This window comes from Haliaeetus albicilla, chromosome 15, assembly GCF_947461875.1.
Source record: "Haliaeetus albicilla chromosome 15, bHalAlb1.1, whole genome shotgun sequence".
Lineage (NCBI taxonomy): Eukaryota > Metazoa > Chordata > Aves > Accipitriformes > Accipitridae > Haliaeetus > Haliaeetus albicilla.
This window is the reverse complement of record NC_091497.1, coordinates 5,710,120-5,727,376: the sequence shown is the minus strand read 5'-3', so window position 1 is coordinate 5,727,376 and position 17,257 is coordinate 5,710,120. Positions and strand designations below refer to the sequence as shown.

Genomic DNA, 17,257 nt, shown 5'->3' with positions numbered 1-17,257 from the left:
CAAACGCAAAATGTAGCGTCTAGTGTCACCGTCTTTGTTAGTGTGCTTGTCCTCTCTGTATTTGTAACTGAAAAGGTCCACAGCAACAGTCCTGGCCATTTTAGGTTTGCTCTTCTGTTATGTGGGCTATGCTGGACCTTATTCTCACCAACAAGGAGGGGCTGGTGGGGATTGTGAAGCTCAAGGGCAGCCTTGGCTGCAGTGACCATGAAATGGTGGAGTCTGAGACCCTTAGGGCAGCAAGGAGGGTGCACAGCAAGCTCGCTACCCTGGACTTGAGGAGAGCAGACTTTGGCCCCTTCAGGGCTCTGCTTGGTAGAGTTCCATGGGATACAGCCCTGGAGGGAAGGGGGGCCCAAGAAAGCAGGTGGTTGTGAATCTGCCTTATTTTAATTATACTACAATAATTCATTGAGGACTTTATTGTCATTTTACATAAATAATAAAAATAATTCTAAAAAAAAAATTCCATGGTGACTTAAAACTTGCAGGTGGAAGTTTTTTTCAGAAATTATACATGGAGGCTGGACATACCACATGGTGGTAATATCACCCAGTTTAGAGATGGAGGCCTGAATTCATTAGAAAAGCTTAAGTTTTATTATATTTTTCTTGGTTTTTTTCAACATTTAAAAAATGAATTATACTGAACTCTTAATGATCCTACTGGCTGCTTTTCTAAGCAAGTTTTCCAAAATAGAAAGCATGGTGTAACATTATTCCCTGTGGGTAGGTATGTTTTGTCTTACATTTGATGGCGAACTTCCCATACATCAAGTCCAGATTGATAATTACAAAATGTTGCCGAGCTATTTTATTTGCTAAATGCATGACCCTTGAGGCTGCTTTATTCATTGTTATTTAATTGTTCCAGCCAATGCACTTTCACTAAAATAGATACATTGGATAACCAAGCTGGAATGACAGAAACAAATAAATTGTCACTGGAACGAATCCATGTACACTCAGTCTAATCCATTATTAAAGAAATGGCAGTATTTTCATTCAGAACAGTGTGCTTCAATAAATACGTTAGCTCCAATTTCCACTGATTTTCAATGTTCTGTTCTGAGTTAACGCAATGCCCCTAAATATCCATTATTTATACCCAAAAGGCAAACACTTATTTTGTCAATGCAGACAGGTTTCATAACCCTGTGTAAAACAAGCATTCCTGTACAAATCAAGAACAACCACTTTTATAACGTGAATATATAAATCATGTGTAGACATGTTTTATATAAATTTTGTGGCTAATATTCACGACTGCGCACATGAATCCTCTTTCTGTAACATGCTAGAGTACCATTAAGCCACATGCTTTGTTGTGTTATCATCAGGGTGCATACATAAAATTTCTCTGTATTCCCTCAACAGCAGAAGTAGAACACCTAACCCAAAGAAAGACAAATTTCGCTACTGAAGGACTACAGGAAGACTGTTATACCCAGAAAATACAATTCGTTTATCTACACATATGGAGATGAACTGCTCCATGGTTCTCAGGAAAGGAAGAACACTAATATAATAACAAATATGATAGAATCATTGAATCATAGAATCATTTAGGCCGGAAAAGACCTTTAAGATCATTGAGTCCAACTGTTAACCTAACACTGCAAAGTCCACCATCAGTGGTAAGAAAATGTCTTATTAATGTTAAGAAAATAATAACAAGCAACGAGTAATCAACGTTTTTCATACTTGCCCGTGGAAAAGTTGTAAATCTATCCAGTTCTTCCACAAAGCAAAACATCTGTAAACTGATTGCTGACATGACGATTAAAAGGCTGGCAGTAAATACCACCAAACTCCCAAGTTTTTTCCCGGGTCCAAATATCTTATACACAAAATCCTCCAAAGCAGGAGAAATCTTTATAAGCCGAACTACTCTAAGAACCTGCAAAGAAAAAGAAAATAAACCAGCATTAATTATTTGATTATCACATTAATCAACAACTACTCACAGGATCAGAAACTTCAAGGCCAAAAAGAGACTTACAGCCTTGTAGCCCAGTAAATATCAGGTTGCCACTGCTTGTAAGAGACCACAACTCGTGTGTTAGGTTAAGAACACAAGCCCTAGAACCTGTCAGGTTTTGTCTGTACTTATCTTGGCCTGCCTGGAGATTTGTTTTAGCTAGCAGCAGCAGTTACCCAATGACCAGGTAACTGTTAACCTACTTTGTCTTTTGCTTAGCTTTTTATGATTGTGTGGTGTAATGCTTACTGTTACATATCTCTTTTTTTCTAATATATAGTAATAACAAGCTGTAATTTTGCATAGAATGAGCTATCCATGACCCTTTCATAAAATGGAGCATCAAGGCATACAGGCATGGGAGATCTTGACAGCAGAGGTCTTGAGAGTACAGGCATGGGAGGATACTGAAGGCCCTCAAGGCTATAATCAACTCACCAATCACGAAGAATCATCACAGAAATGCAGTTGGGTAAAGCTGTTTTGGGCGTAACAAAGGGAACAAAGACATAGGCAAAACACACCACAGTTAGTAAATCTGAATGTAGTGTGGAATTACAGACCAGTGAAGGTTTACAGTGTGTTACCAAACATAAGAATGGCTTCAGGCAGAGGTCAAAATATATCAGTCTAGATTTAGCAACTGAGAATCTACTGCAGTGCTAGGTAAATTGCTCCAGTTTGATTATCATCACTGTTAAAAATTCGTATTTATTCTAAATGGACAGGGTCCTGAACAGTCTTTGAAGAAAGCTCTGCTTTGAGCAGCAGGCTAGATGAGATGACTTTGAAAGGCCACTTCCAACCTAGATTTTTCTATGATTCTACGTTATTTGTTACACCAGGTTACATATTCACATAAAGAACTGCCAACACTTCTTCCACAGGTCATCCTTCCATTTCAGTGACCCAAGGCAAAATTGCTTGGCATTGTGTACCATATAACCTAGCAAGTTTGGTAATGAACATATTTTGCTATTTCATACTATATACAATAAGGGAAATTTTGGGTGGCATTTCTCAATATCAGAGGAAACGTAATTGTGTGCCCCTGACATATTTCACTTATTTGACACCTCTCAGTATTAGTAGTGGCAGCAGAACTGTGATTGTGTGTGGAACTCCTGACCCATTAACTGCGGAGTCTACCTTGGAAAAGCTGCTGACAGCTCTGGTTCTCCTATTTATGCCACTGATGGTGGCACAAACAGTGACATGAACATCAGTGTCAACAAGAGGCAGTGGCAGCAACAGCAGTTGCTGGAGACAACAGACAGCAGCATATGGGGCAACTAAGATTCTGCAGTTCTTAGAAAGAAAAAGACTCTCTAGTCCAAGGCATAGCCTCTATTTCCACAAGAATCATATTGAAACTGAAAGGTAGGAATTACAGTGCAATTATAGGCTGACCTTATGTACAAGTCAAATACAATTACTGTGCTGTTTTTGGCAAGAAAGTAAGTTTGACAGAAGTTGTTCACAGGAGTTCACTGTACCTTGTAGCTTGCTAATAATGTAAACCTTTGCATTTTGCATGAAACTCATCTCCCTACCTATCTGTCAGGTACACAGAATATGCTAGTCATCTAGGCTTTACTGCCAAAGGAGAGAGACAGAGAGTAAGCCAACTCAAAAGAACAGTTTATTCCAAACATACCAGACCCCTTGTGTGAGATGGGACGAGCCTTCACTGTCCTCAGTAGTTAAGAAGGGTCCTAGATACAGAGGTTACACTAGACAGCTTAACTTTCACAACATTAGAACAAGGTGAGATAAAGTCCTTCTTTCACGTCGGTACTGTGATCACATTACATGTAATCTGAGTACATGAAACTGGTTACCAAGACAGTGACAGACAGTGCGATGAGTGAAATTTCCAAGTAGTATGAACATTAAACATGGTGCCTTCTTACTTACAAGATCTACTTGCAGTGTAAATGTTAGCTCTGTTCCCATCAATACTAGTTTCAGCACTGACCCCAGTGGGGTGAAGATTTCATGCTTGTCGGTATTCTGAGTTGTGGTTTACATAAACTGTATTATCTGCCTTACTTTCCCCCCCCCTTCCTTTGGGGAACTTTAATTGACCTTTAAGCAACACACTGATCTTATTGATACTACTTGTTTTTTTCATTTATTTTCATTAGGTGACAAGTTGAATCTAGCAAAAGTACACTCTAATGAACATTTATGCATTCTATGTAATTGGATTGCAACTTGTATTAAATTTAAGAGCTGTAGAAGGTGCACTATTTGGATTAAATATAAGATTATGTTAAAAACCAAATCAAAATGAAAAATACAAAAGAGGAACCACAGCTTTGTTACAAGGAATGGCTGCATCTCCTAAAAGAGATGAAATTTATTCAGAAAATGACTCAGCAATATTTTCCCCAAGCACAAATACAATACCACCTCTTCATTCCAGTATAGGTCAAATTCTGTTTAAATCTCTCCCCTTTATGCCGGTTCATTACAGGTCTCTGCAACAATATGCAAATTCTGTCACTTCTCCACTGATTTTGTGTTCTACAGATTATAGTCATGGAATGGTGCTTGCTGTAGTCTTTCACAGAAGGCTTTGCAAAGTGTTTTGAATGAATGTACAGTGAATGCAAGAAAGATAGGTGGGAGGGTGGACGATAGCCAAAGTGGTGAAGAGTGAATGACGTGTTGGCAAAAGGTAATGATAAAGACCAGTGAATAATGCAGACTGTAATATATGCTAAGGATGACTAGATAAGCCAAATGATATTTCTGCTTGCTATCCTGGAATGTGTCAAATAAGACTTCTGTTTTCAGTAATCTGTTTTGTTGGCTGACAAGCAACACATTAAACCTGTCATCATTAATACCTAAAGGCCTGCAAATCTGGCTAACGTCAAGATGTATCCATGTGAAAAAGACTTTTTGACCTTGGCTGATTTGAAAACGTGTTATCTAGCTTGCCCAGAAGCTTAATTGTGGGGGAATACGGTGCATACCTCCTTCACACGCTGACATCAAAGGTAAAGTATTTTCCAACCTTACTGTCATTTGCCTCTTAGGGGATTTGGATTGCAAAATACAACCCAAATCTTTCAGTGTAGCAGGTGTTTCTGCTTGTAAAATGTATGTCTCATATACTTTGGGGAAAAAAATCACATCCCGACATTTTCTGTCATAAAAGCTAGCAATTTAAAAAAAAAACAATACCACCACCCCCGCCCCACAAAACCAATTAAATCCATTAAAAAGAAAAGAATTATTATTTTATTATCAACATCTGGCTACATTTTAATTATACTTTCAATCCTATGAGTTAGTGATGATGTTACCCATTTAGTCCAACATGTTCATAATTTATACTTAAAATTCCTAGAAAGAAATCACGAGAGCTAAGTGGACTCTGCTGTAATAAGTATGGACCAACTATTAACTAAGCTGCTAACCATTTTAACTGAGAGCTCCCAGCCAGGTTTCTTGTGTAGTTTTGACACAAGAGTGCAATGGCACTCACAGATGATCCTTTCTTGCAGGTTAGAAATATCATGCCACATTGAATAACAACATTTTATATATTTGGACAGCAAAATCAAAGATATAACCATCTAAAATCCTTCAAATGATACCAGGTGAAAGCAAAATAGAATTTGTCATCCTGAAAGCTTTCTTGAGCAGGTTTGTAGAACCATTTAGAAAAAATACAGGATGGCATTTGCAGAAGTCTGAAAAGGCCATCGTATTTCAACCCACACTTGGGAAGACTGCTTGCCCCATATTGTACTTACTTGATTACAATACGTGTCACTGTAGCTAATCACATTTATTGACAAGACTCTGTCTGACGATTTATTATTTGCCTTTATTGATTATTAATTATTCACCATGCCAATCCATTGCTGAATAATGGACAGATACAAATCCTTTAACTTTTTTTTTTAGAAAATCTGTTTCTTTAGCACTGTAGAACATAAAACATTATAATGAATCTCAGCACTCTCTCCCACAACTGGAGCAACCCTAAGCACTTCAAGGAGGATGAATGGGGAATTGGTTGGGCTGGCTGACAGAGGAAGAATCAGAAGTCTGAATTAATCAGTCTTTGCCTTTCCTTCCTGCTCTTCCCCAAAGTGAAAATGTACGAAGAGCCTCAATAAACACACTCTCCCTCTAGATAAGGAATGGTTGGAGAGCTATAAAAGCAAACACTATGGTGATTCTGAAGAAATGACCTCAGGAGACCCACAATAACTGGAGCAGAGACTCTTAGTTAGGCATGTGACTGCCACAGAGATGAAGATTTGGAGAAGCAACAGCAAGTGTACTGAGGCCTCAGGGACAGAGGCTGGGAAAGTCGTGGTGGACACTACAGGAAGGTGATGCTGTAAACAGCTGTATGCAAGGTCAAGGCTTAATGAAGGACAGTGAATAAACTCATCCAGAAAGTACTGAACAGTGTAGCTCAGATAAGAAATGGGAGTTACTGAAAACAGAAAGGACTCCTTCAGCAAAGTTAGAAGGAATCCTATTTCTGTAAATCCCCCCAATAAACATAGTTAAGAACAGACATATTTGTTATTTCAAAGATATTCTCAAAATGAGTCAATATTGTGAGAACATCAGTAGTCTTGAGAATGGAAGTAAATGAGAGGGAAAAGTTGATGGGTAATGTTTTTAATTGGTATATAAAGTAAAATGTAAAAGTAGCTGATCATACCTGAAAATATGTAAACTGGGAGTGATAGAGGTCTGGATAAATATGAAGAGTGGTTCCAATTACAAGCAGCAACTCAAACTTGTGAAGAGATGAGCTGATGTATCCCGTGAAACCCAAACACCAGATCTTCAGGAGAGCTTCCAAATCAAACAGAACTGTAAAAGCAACCTAGATGAATATATAAAACAAGAAAGATGCATTCAAAACACTAGAGTTAAATTACAAGTTTCTATGTCATGATGTCTATCAAGGTTTTGTACGGCACAAATAAAGGTCTCCATAATATTTAACAAAACCACTCATACTCTAAACAGAATAAACAAGCAGTAGTAGATTTCCTCATATTGGCTCATATTCTTCCTTAAAATGTACATTTTATGAAATTTTCTGAAGTCTCAACACAGACATGTAGATTCCACAATTCCGAAAGCATGAAAAAATAAATCCATCCAGCTGACCTTTCACTTTGTATACACAAAGGAAAAAAATGATGAGATTTTTTTCCAAAATGTGAAGCAACACATATGAGCTGTCTGAAGAATTTTAAGAGATCTAAGGAACAAACCAAAGTTTAAAGGCTTCTTGTTTGAAAACTGCTATTTCAATTTTCTAAAACATCCACAGTAATATGATAACCAAAACAGGTAGAAAAGGGGTGATGGGGCTTAAGCATTAGAACAAATTAAAAGAATAGGAAATTCAAACTCAGCCCAGAATCGGTAAATTTTCACAATTTTAAAAAGAAATGGTGTTAAAGAAGTTAAGCAGAGAGTACAGGGGAAGAAATCTACCTGTAGGCTTTGGATGACTGTAGGATTCTTCCAGAGGCCTTTCTTGAAATATTTGTGCACTAAAATGCACAATGTTTAGCTTGAAAAAAGGGAGACAATTTTGCATAGGTTTACATCTTCAGGATTTATTTTCTCTTACTTCTCTCACTACCAAAAATCCTTCTGGCTAGACATACTTCTTATTTTACCACTGTGTATACTCTGAGATACTTTCTCCCTCACTTCCCAACAGCCAGGAAAGCCAATGGAAAAAATGTTTTTCCTTGACTCATCAATTTTCCTCTCTTTACACACTTTGGGGCTTAAAAGAGACACTGAAACAGCATTAGGTGGCATCTATATACAGCTAATACTTTCAAAGTGCTGTGCAAATATTAACAAAATACAGCTCAAACCTCCTTTGAGCAAAAGTATTATTAGTCTTTTAAGATGGAGAGATTAATTGACTGTGGGCCATAAGGTTTACTGGATTTGGCGGGGGTGACAAAGTTAGAGACTAAGATTTTAATCCTGAATCTGACAGTGACAATCTCTGGGATGCTGCCTTAAGTACTTACATTTATTTAAAATCTAAACTCCAGTCCATCAAAAATATATTTATCAACATGAAAGAGGGGGTTTGTGAGAAAGCTAAATAAAATTTTACATATTTTATGCGTACAGGACTGTCACAAGCAGGAGTGGAGATGGAAATTAAACACTGATGCTTATGTCCAATGTTTATTCCTCTAGTCCACACAGCTGTTTATGAGCAGTGCTACCAGCTCTATTATATGGCTTCCTCAAGGCATGCAAAATAGTTATTAGGCTTCGAACGTCCTCTGAATGATTAAACCAAGGCAAAATGCTTCATAGCACTCAAAAAATTTCTTCACATTAGGAAAGAAATACTTCTAAGCAATATTTGTGTGATTTCGGTCATAACCGTGTAGGGACAGTTTCATGCTCATATTCTTGAATGTATCTGGCCAGTTTTTCAGCCCTTGTTCTGGTAGCTCAAAGAGCTCAAGGAGAACAATGAGCCAAGTTTGAAGAAACTACCCCTTTACATGAAAATCTCTATCTGAAACACAAGGAAAACGTTTTATCAAAAATTTTAAAATGAAAGCTCACTTTTAAAGGAAAAAACCCTGAGTCCCGAAAGAATAAGGGAGGTGAATTAGAAAAAATGTAACAGTGGGCAGAAAGCAGCTGGAATTCATCTTCAGAGCAGGTGGAATAACAATGCCATTTAAATACACACACACACATACTTCGGAGTACATAGGCTTCCTATTAGGACAAGACTAACAAATACGATGTTAAGTGTATTTTAATTTATTCTAAAAATGTGTGGGCGGGATCATTTGCATTTTACATGCTTGTCAAATGAATTCAAACCACTAGCACTTAAAAATGTATCAAACGGTTTGCATAACATCTGATTACATTTATACACCTGTCTTCCTGCTGACAGAGCTTGTATTTTTTTCCTTCCTTGTAATTAATTACAGGAGAAGATTCAGAATATCTGACTAGAAGTTTTTGATAGGTATGAAATGTAATAAAATTTTGTAGACTTTTAAAAAACTGAGATCACTCCTTTCATTGCTGTAGAGACAGGGGAAAGGCAAATTCACATAAGAAGCCAGAGCAGACCAACAGAGAAAAAGCAGGTGGAACACATGAGCAGCCACCCTTCACCAGGTTGCCAATTTTGCTTCGGGGAGGCCAAAGAGAAGCTACCAGGAATGGGCTGGCTGCTTCTCTGAGGGCTACCTCCCATTCAGTCGCCCGGACGTTTTATGGTATTAATGTCACCTTCAGCGACATTAACTTTTGCCAGTAGCCCCTTAACATATTTTTTTTCAGAGGCAGAGCTCAGTATCAGCCAACATCTAACAGTGACAGACCCAGCTAGTTTTCCCTGTAACTGCGCCTTACTTGAAAGGTTACCAAGCTGTTGCGAAAGACAAGAATTTTCCCCAGCGGGGTCCCTAGGTTTAAGGGCACAGACCTCCAGCACTTCCCTTGCTACCAGATTTGATGCAGCACTCAATCTTTCCTTCAGCCGGGAAAGGGCAAACGCTACACAAAGGCAGCAGTGCAAGGGGACAGACTGCAAAAAGAACCTAGGAGGAAGTGTATAGGAGCACCTGGTTTTGAATTCCGGTTTTCAGACCCTTTAAAGCAGTACTTGTAGGAATCTCACACATCTCCAGTAAGACTTCTAGTCTGTAACATCTTTTAATGGAAGACAATGTGGCAGTTGCATATAAAAACAAGCATCCATCACTATTCTGTCTAGGTATTGAGCAGGTAAAGTCAACATCCTCAATAACAGTTACCAAAATGAGTTTGAAGCTCTACTCTTTCCAGGTTCTCAGATACTGCACTGGGGTTTTGAATCATCCTGTAAAATTCTGGTTTTGCTTAATTTGCAGGGCTGATGTATACAAGTTGAAATGCTTGTCAGAAACTCTTATTTACTATTGGGTATACAAAAGTATGCAACCAATGGGATCTGGGTTTAGAATTCATTTCTATCTTTTATCTTCTTGTCTAACCTTTGCCTCTTTTTCTCTTGAGTCTGTCTTCTCTTTTGAACCAAGAGAACTTTTTTTTTTCTTGGTACTGGGTGTCTCAATAACTTCACTTAGATTTGTCTCCTGAATTTAAGTGGATATATTTCTACAGTTCTAGGCCACTACAATGTGTGCTCCATAGAATGGACCAAGTGAGCTATTTTATTAGACATGTCTGCTCCTACTGTCCAAGACAACTTCTGGAAAACATATCAGAAAACAGAGATGTTTGCTGTAGTCTGTCTGGCCATTTACTGCAGCAAAAGGAATCCCCAATCAAGTCAGCTCCCTCTGGAGGGAAAGCTTTCTGCAGCCTAGTCTAATGGAAAATACAGAGCAAGAGCAGTGCATCCTGCTCCAACCAGTCTCCCTCACCAAAGAAACAAACCAGCCACTGTGGAATAATCTGCATTGTTTGAGTATTCAGCCTCTTCGAGGCTCTTATAAACAATTTCTTTGTATGCCCTATGCTGCAAAGAACAAGTTTTACAATAACCGAGTAGGAATTGACACCAGCTTATCAATTTCTTCTCTCTCCCAGGAATTTTTTTACTCTTCTGCTCTTCTGATACCATATTTTATACCTCCTTCCATAAGATACTAGGAGTTTGTTCTTGTTTGATTTTTATAGTGTCTGTAGTAAAAGCATCACAGATAAAAAAAAGAAAAGAAAAACAACAAATGGACATCAAAAGAGTATGCCTTACAAATAAACAAAATACCTTTCTTTATTTCAGAATAATTTACCTTATATACTTAGAAACGTAAACAGACAGAATGTAAAGAAACTAGCTTTCTGACAACCTCCCCACTAATAGATCAATAAGCTATGCAGGAACAGAAAACTTTATCTTTAAAGAAAACTGGACATTGCTTATAGGACACAGTTATAACACACCATTCTACATGACATACTCATCTTGAATTATTAAACTGGCAAGTATTTCTGTTGGAAAAAACCACCCCAAGCCCTACACTTGAAATAGATGTTGAAGAGAGTGTTTCTAGCACTGATTAATAAAAGCATAATTATACTATATATTCAGCGCCAAAATAGAAATAGCACATGCAGCGTTTCCTATTTTGAATATAAATAGAATTAATGCTATTTTGTTAAGAATCCAGGCTCCACTTGCTGTATCCTGGGCATAAAGCAAAAATGCCTACCACGAAAAGTTCATGGTCTCAGACTTTAATGCTGAGTTAATTATTTCTTCCCAGCCTAGGATATTGTACTGTTTTTGGCTGGGATAGAGTTAATTTTCTTCATCGTAGTTTGTATGGTGCTGTTTTGGATTTGTGCTGACAACAGTGTTGATAACCCAGGGATGTTTTAGCTGTTGCTGAGCAGGGCTTACACAGAGCCAGGACCTTTTCTGCTTCTCCCCCCACCCCAGCAGCGAGCAGGCTGGGGGGGCACAAGGAGCTGGAGGGGACACAGCTGGGACAGCTGACCCCAACTGACCCAAGGGATATCCCACACCTTATGATGTCATGATCAGCAAATAAAGCTGGGGGAAGAAGGAAGGAAGGAGGGGACGTTCGGAGTGACGGCGTTTGTCTTCCCAAGTCACCGTTAGGCGTGATGGAGCCCTGCTGTCCTGGAGATGGCTGAACACCTGCCTGCCCATGGGAAATGGGGAATGAATTCCTTCTTCTGCTTTGCTTGTGCATGTGGCTTTTGCTTTACGTCTTAAACTGCCTTTATCTCACCCCTTGGGTTGTTTCTGCTTTTACCCTGCCAATTCTCTCCCCATCCTACTGGGGAGAGTGAGCGAGTGGCTGGGTGGGGCTGAGCTGCTTGCCAGGTTTAAACTGTGGCAGAGATTAAAATGACTTTCCCTGTCTTCACTTCTATCACCAAATCTGGGGGGGGGTGTGTCATAAGAGAATCCAGCATTTGTTGGTTTTATTCTGATATCTTATTCCCGGGATCATCCCCTTTCACATTCATATCGTTTTTTGAATATGCTTAGAACTTGAGATAAAATACGGATAACAAATTTCACAATTATTCTTGTAATTGTTGACTGGGCCAACATTTATTCAGTGTTCATGCAAACTACAGCTATCTCCAGCAGTGTGAGAGACAACAGAGCATGATGCAGCACTGATGTCTCTACAATCTGCACTTTTTTGAGGGTTTGGACTCTGATGCTACCTTTAAGTTTCCTTTGCTTTCAGTTTTTGTCCCAGAACTGGTGAAGACTCAGCTTCATAAGATTTGAAGAGCTCAGATATAAATTCCAAAACTAAGATAAAGTAAAAAATGGGTATCAACTCAACCTCCCTTAAAAAAAGGGAGATTCATAAAGCATCATAATGTTATGGACTAAAGGGTTTAAAGTTGGGCACTTGAGTCTGACTCTCAAATGTATTTAGATATTTAAAACCACAAGAGTACAAATCATTGAACTTTTTGTGATTCCTCTGCCATTGGTATATTGGTTGCCAAAAAGGCAATACCAATGGCAGAGGAATCACAAGGAATATACTGCTGTCATTCACTCTAGCCTAAGAATGTCCCTTCTGGCTCCAGAGAAGGACAGTGTAATTATCGAAGCCAGGGAAACTGCAGTAACCATAAAGCTAGACATGTGCCCAATCCAGGCAACCCCATCAACACTTTCAGAGAAACGATCTCAGTGAATTTCAGCACTGGTAGCTTTATACTCAGATAAAGTGACAATTCACAGTGCCCATGGAAGTACGTATTTTTTAATAAAGAATGCAACAATACTGACTTCACTCTTGATTAAGGAAAAACAAACATCTATTTGAAGCCATGCCTCTATGTTAGTACCAAAGACTTCATTTATTTATTTATTTATTTATTAACTGAATTAAATAGTACGAAAAAGACATGTAGGCAAGGTTCTAGGATCTCTAGTGCATGCTCTACGGTAAAATCCTTGATCAGCTAACGACTTAAGCATGCTCCCTGCCAGAATGTCACCTGTAAAGAAACTTTTTACCTCCACTTCACTGGTTCAGGAGCACAGCCTCCCCCTTCACCAAATTCATGACTGGATAAACATATTTTTTTTTGCAGTGTGCTCTTGAGGTTGCTGAAGCCAGGCTATTTACAACACTATTCTGGTTATGCTTAAGGACCTTCTTGCAGCTAAGTATATGTTGAATAAAGATGATTTAGGAAGAAGTACTATATTCTTTAAAAACAGTGTTTTGTCATTTAAAGTTAAATTCTTCTGGATGTTACACTCCTGCTAGAGAAAGATAGCAAGACAGCAGCCATGCATTGCCTGCAGATGTTATACTTAAGCCTCAGCTCATTACCACTGACATTTTGTTTGAGGAAATTACCTTTCAAAAGGTTGTAAGATAGGGCTGTCAGCCATTGTCAGACAGAGGAACTTGAACAAGTTAGCAAAGAACTCTTGGAACGCTTAAGGGAATAAAAAAATCACATACTAAAATGTGCTTGACATTCACATTTTCTGCTTTAGCTTATCTTGAAAAATATCCCAATAGTCATTTCAGCATACTCACCTCAGCTAGGTAAAATTCATCGTATTGTCTCTTGAAATTTTCTCCTTTGTAGTAGTTACTAGCAGCAACGATCACATCTACCGCCACCATGCTTAGTATGAACATATGAAACACGGATGACCTCATCATTTTCTGCAAAAGAAAAAGATAATTTTATCATCAAAATCAGTTAAACCACATGCATTATAAAGTTTTATTACACTGTCAAAGCATAATCAGCTATAATAGTATGTTTTTATAAAACTTCCTTACATGATTCTAATTTATTACTCTTTAAAATGTATTCTAATATATTGCTTCGACTGGTTTATATGTGCAAGTTGTTTTCTTTTTTACTTTTCAGTTTTTTATTTGCCACTTGACTTCTTACTGAAGTTTTATCATTTAATATGACATCCATTACTTTAGTATGTTTTTAAAGCATAAACTGTACCTCTATTTACTCAGTTGCCCTTGGTTGATACTCCTTATGATTTATTCATGCAGATCTTAATGACTTATTGTTCAGGAACAAGTAACATCAATTCTATCTTGTGCATTGCTTGTGCTCAAGAAAGACAAGTAATACAGGATTCATCTGATGTCAAACTACTGCCTAAAAGTATAAAACATATCTACATATAGTAGATAAGCAGATCTGGGCCAATGATCTTTGAAGTACTTCACAAATAATTCACGTATCTGTGCACTTAAAGCTTTGTGTCACTGCTGCTGCAGTCCCACAGGAGAAAAGAGAAGTGGAGGCACGCAGCACTGGCCAGGAGTTTAGATCCATGAGTTGCCAAAACATTAGTGATAAGAGGTATGCCAGGAGTTCAAAGAACTAACTTCTAGGCTTCCACACAAAGAGCGCGGACTTATGATTCACCTGAAAACTTAACCACTACACTCATTGGACCAGCCACAGCTGTTCCAGTAGAAGCTAGAGTCAAACAGGCAGAATGTAGTGTTATTTTACATTAAACCATCTTTGAATGAATGGTCCCTAATGTCAGTATTTTTTATAATCTTTCACAAGTAATGCAGTTTATGTTTAATGCTTATTTGCAAACACAACATAAGTAAGTTATGCACCATTACGGTTCCTTGTGTTTATGTGTAAATTTAAGTTGTGTTCACATTGGAAAAGACCATTTTTATTTGCTACTGAGTTTCTATGTAAAAGTGCCTAATAAAATTTCAGGAAAAATAAAACTCAAAATATAGAAGAACTCAGCCTCTTCTCAACTTCTTCTTAAAGACTTTGTGTGTGCCTGCACCAGTTTATATTCACAGAATCACACAATTATTTAGGTTGGAAGAGACCTCTTGAGATTATCTAGTCTGCCCCTGCCTGCTCAAGCAGAGTCACCTAGAGCAAGCATTCCAGGACTGTGTCCAGTCAGAGTCTGAATACCTCCACAACCTGCCTGTGCAACCTCTTCCACTGTTTGACCAACCTTCACAGTGAAAGAGTGTTTTCTTGTGTTCAGATGTTCAAAATTAGACAATGTCCCAGCAGGAGACAGAAGAAAAATCAGATCATGGAATCTGTGAGATTAAAATGGGCCTCTTGAGATCATCTAGTCCAACCCCTTGGCTCAAAGCAGTGTCACCTAGAGAAAGTTGCTCAGGACCATATCCAGTCAGGAGGTTTTGAGTATCTCCAAGGATGGAAACTCTACAACCTGCCTGGGCCACCTCATCCTGTGTTTTTACAGTGAAAAAGGGTTTTCTCATGTTTAAATGGAATTTCTTGGTGTTTCAGTTTGTGCCCATTGCCTCTCATCCTACCACTGGACACTATTGAGAAGAGCCCAGCTCTCCATGTTCTTTACTTCCTCACATCAGGTATTTTTCCATACCAAGATCTCCTCCTGAGCTTTATTTTCTACAGGCTAAATAGTTACAGCTCTCTCAGTCTTTTCTCATATGAAAGATGGTCCAGCCCCTTTATAATCTTTGTGGCCCTCTGCTAGACTCACTCCAGTATGTCCAGGTCCTTCTTGTACCGAGGAGCCCCAAACTGGACCCAACAGTCCTGGTGGCCTTACCAGACCTGAGTAGAGGAGGATCACCTCCCCCAGTCTGCTGTCAATGCTCTTCCCAATTCTGCCCAGAGAGTTGTTGGCCTTCTTTGCCTCAAGAGCACATGGCTGGCTCACGTTCAACTTGTTGTCCACCAGGACCCCCAAGGCCTTTTCTGCTAAACTGCAGCTGGTTGGTGCCAAGCCTGTACTGATGCAGGCAGTTATTCCTTCTTCGGTGTAGGACTTTGCTTTTCCCTTTGTTCAACATCATGAGGCTCCTGTTTGGTCAGTTCTCTAGACTATCAAGGTCCCTCTGAATGGCAGCACAATCATCTGGTGTACCAGCCATTCCTCCCAGTTTTCTATCATTTGCAAACCTGTTGAAGGTGCACTCTGTGCCATCATCCAGATCATTACAGAAGTCGTTGATGAATCAAGAGTGGCCTTGCAGTAACAGTGGCCAGCTCCCTTAGCAATCATGGGTTCATCCCATCAGATTCCATAGACATCTGTATGTCCAATTTGTTTAAATGTTTCTTAATGTGATCGTCTTCCACCAAGAGTAAGTCACCATTGCTTCGGACTTTCTCACAAGTCTCAGGGGCTTGGGATTCCTGAAGGACAGTCTTACTCATCAAGACAGGGGTGAAAAAGGCATTGAGTACCTTAACCATTTCCATATCACCAGGTCCCCTAACCCACTCAGCAGCAGGCCCACAGTATTCCTAGTCTTCCTTTTGCTGCTCTTGTATCTTTAGAAGTCCTTCTTGTTGCTGTCCATGCCCCTTGGCAGACTCAACTCGATGTGGGCTTTGGCTTTCCTAATCCTATCCCTCCACTCTCAGACAGAATCTTTGTATTCCTCCTGGGCCACCTGGCCCTGATTCCACCTCTTGTATGCTTCCCTTTCATTTCTGAGTTTTGTCCAGAGCTACTTGTTCATCCATGCGGGCCTCCTGCCACATTTGCTTCATGTCCTGCACTTGGAAGGGGACCATTTTTGAGCTTGGAGGAGGAGATCCTTGAAAATCAACCAGTTATTCTGGACTCTCTTATCTCTAGGACTGTATCTCATGGGATTCTTCCAAGCAGACATCTGAACATGAACAACTCTGCTCTCCTCAACACCAGGGTTGTGGTCCTGTCTTTTTGCTTTGTTCCCTCCTTGCAGGGATCTGAACTCCACAATCTCATGGTCACTGCAACCAAGACTGCTCCTGAACCTCACAATCTGACCAGTTCCTCCTTGCTTGTAAGTATGAGGTCCACCCAGAACACCTGCCCCCACCAGCTCCCATGTGTTAGGAAGTTACCGTCACTGCAATCCAGAAATCTGGATTGTTTCCTGCTGTGTTGCCCTTCTAGCGGGTATCAGACTGGTTAAATTGCCCCAGGAGAACCAGGGCCTGTGAATGTGAAGATGTTACAGAAGAATGCAAAAATTAAGTAATACACATTTTTACATTTGTAAAGATATATTAAAGTGTTATAAGATTCATATATACAGTTGTAAAATGCTGTCTTTAGTGAGCTGAGGTTGTTACGTTGGTAAAGAACAGTCCACATTTACATTTTATGTTTAACCCTGCCTGGAGCTCAGGGTCTTGACCAAGCTATTCTTCATACTATTGGGGGTTTCTGTGATCAAATTAGAACATAATACAGTATGTATGGGAGGCTGCAAGGACTAGCACTTGTTCAGG

The 17,257-nt window shown here is 39.2% G+C and overlaps 1 protein-coding gene across 4 annotated transcripts in view; it reads right to left on the bottom strand.

Annotated features, from left to right (window-relative positions):
• NALCN (sodium leak channel, non-selective) overlaps positions 1-17,257 on the bottom strand; it is a 245,446-nt gene that overhangs the window by 106,499 nt on the left and 121,690 nt on the right. For all 4 annotated transcript variants that reach the window (XM_069802379.1, XM_069802380.1, XM_069802381.1 and 1 more), the window contains 3 exons: positions 13,546-13,677; positions 6,681-6,848; positions 1,709-1,900 (listed from right to left, as the gene is read on the bottom strand). In XM_069802379.1, the coding sequence (XP_069658480.1) occupies positions 1,709-1,900; positions 6,681-6,848; positions 13,546-13,677 (492 nt within the window). The remainder of the gene's footprint in view (positions 1-1,708; positions 1,901-6,680; positions 6,849-13,545; positions 13,678-17,257) is intronic.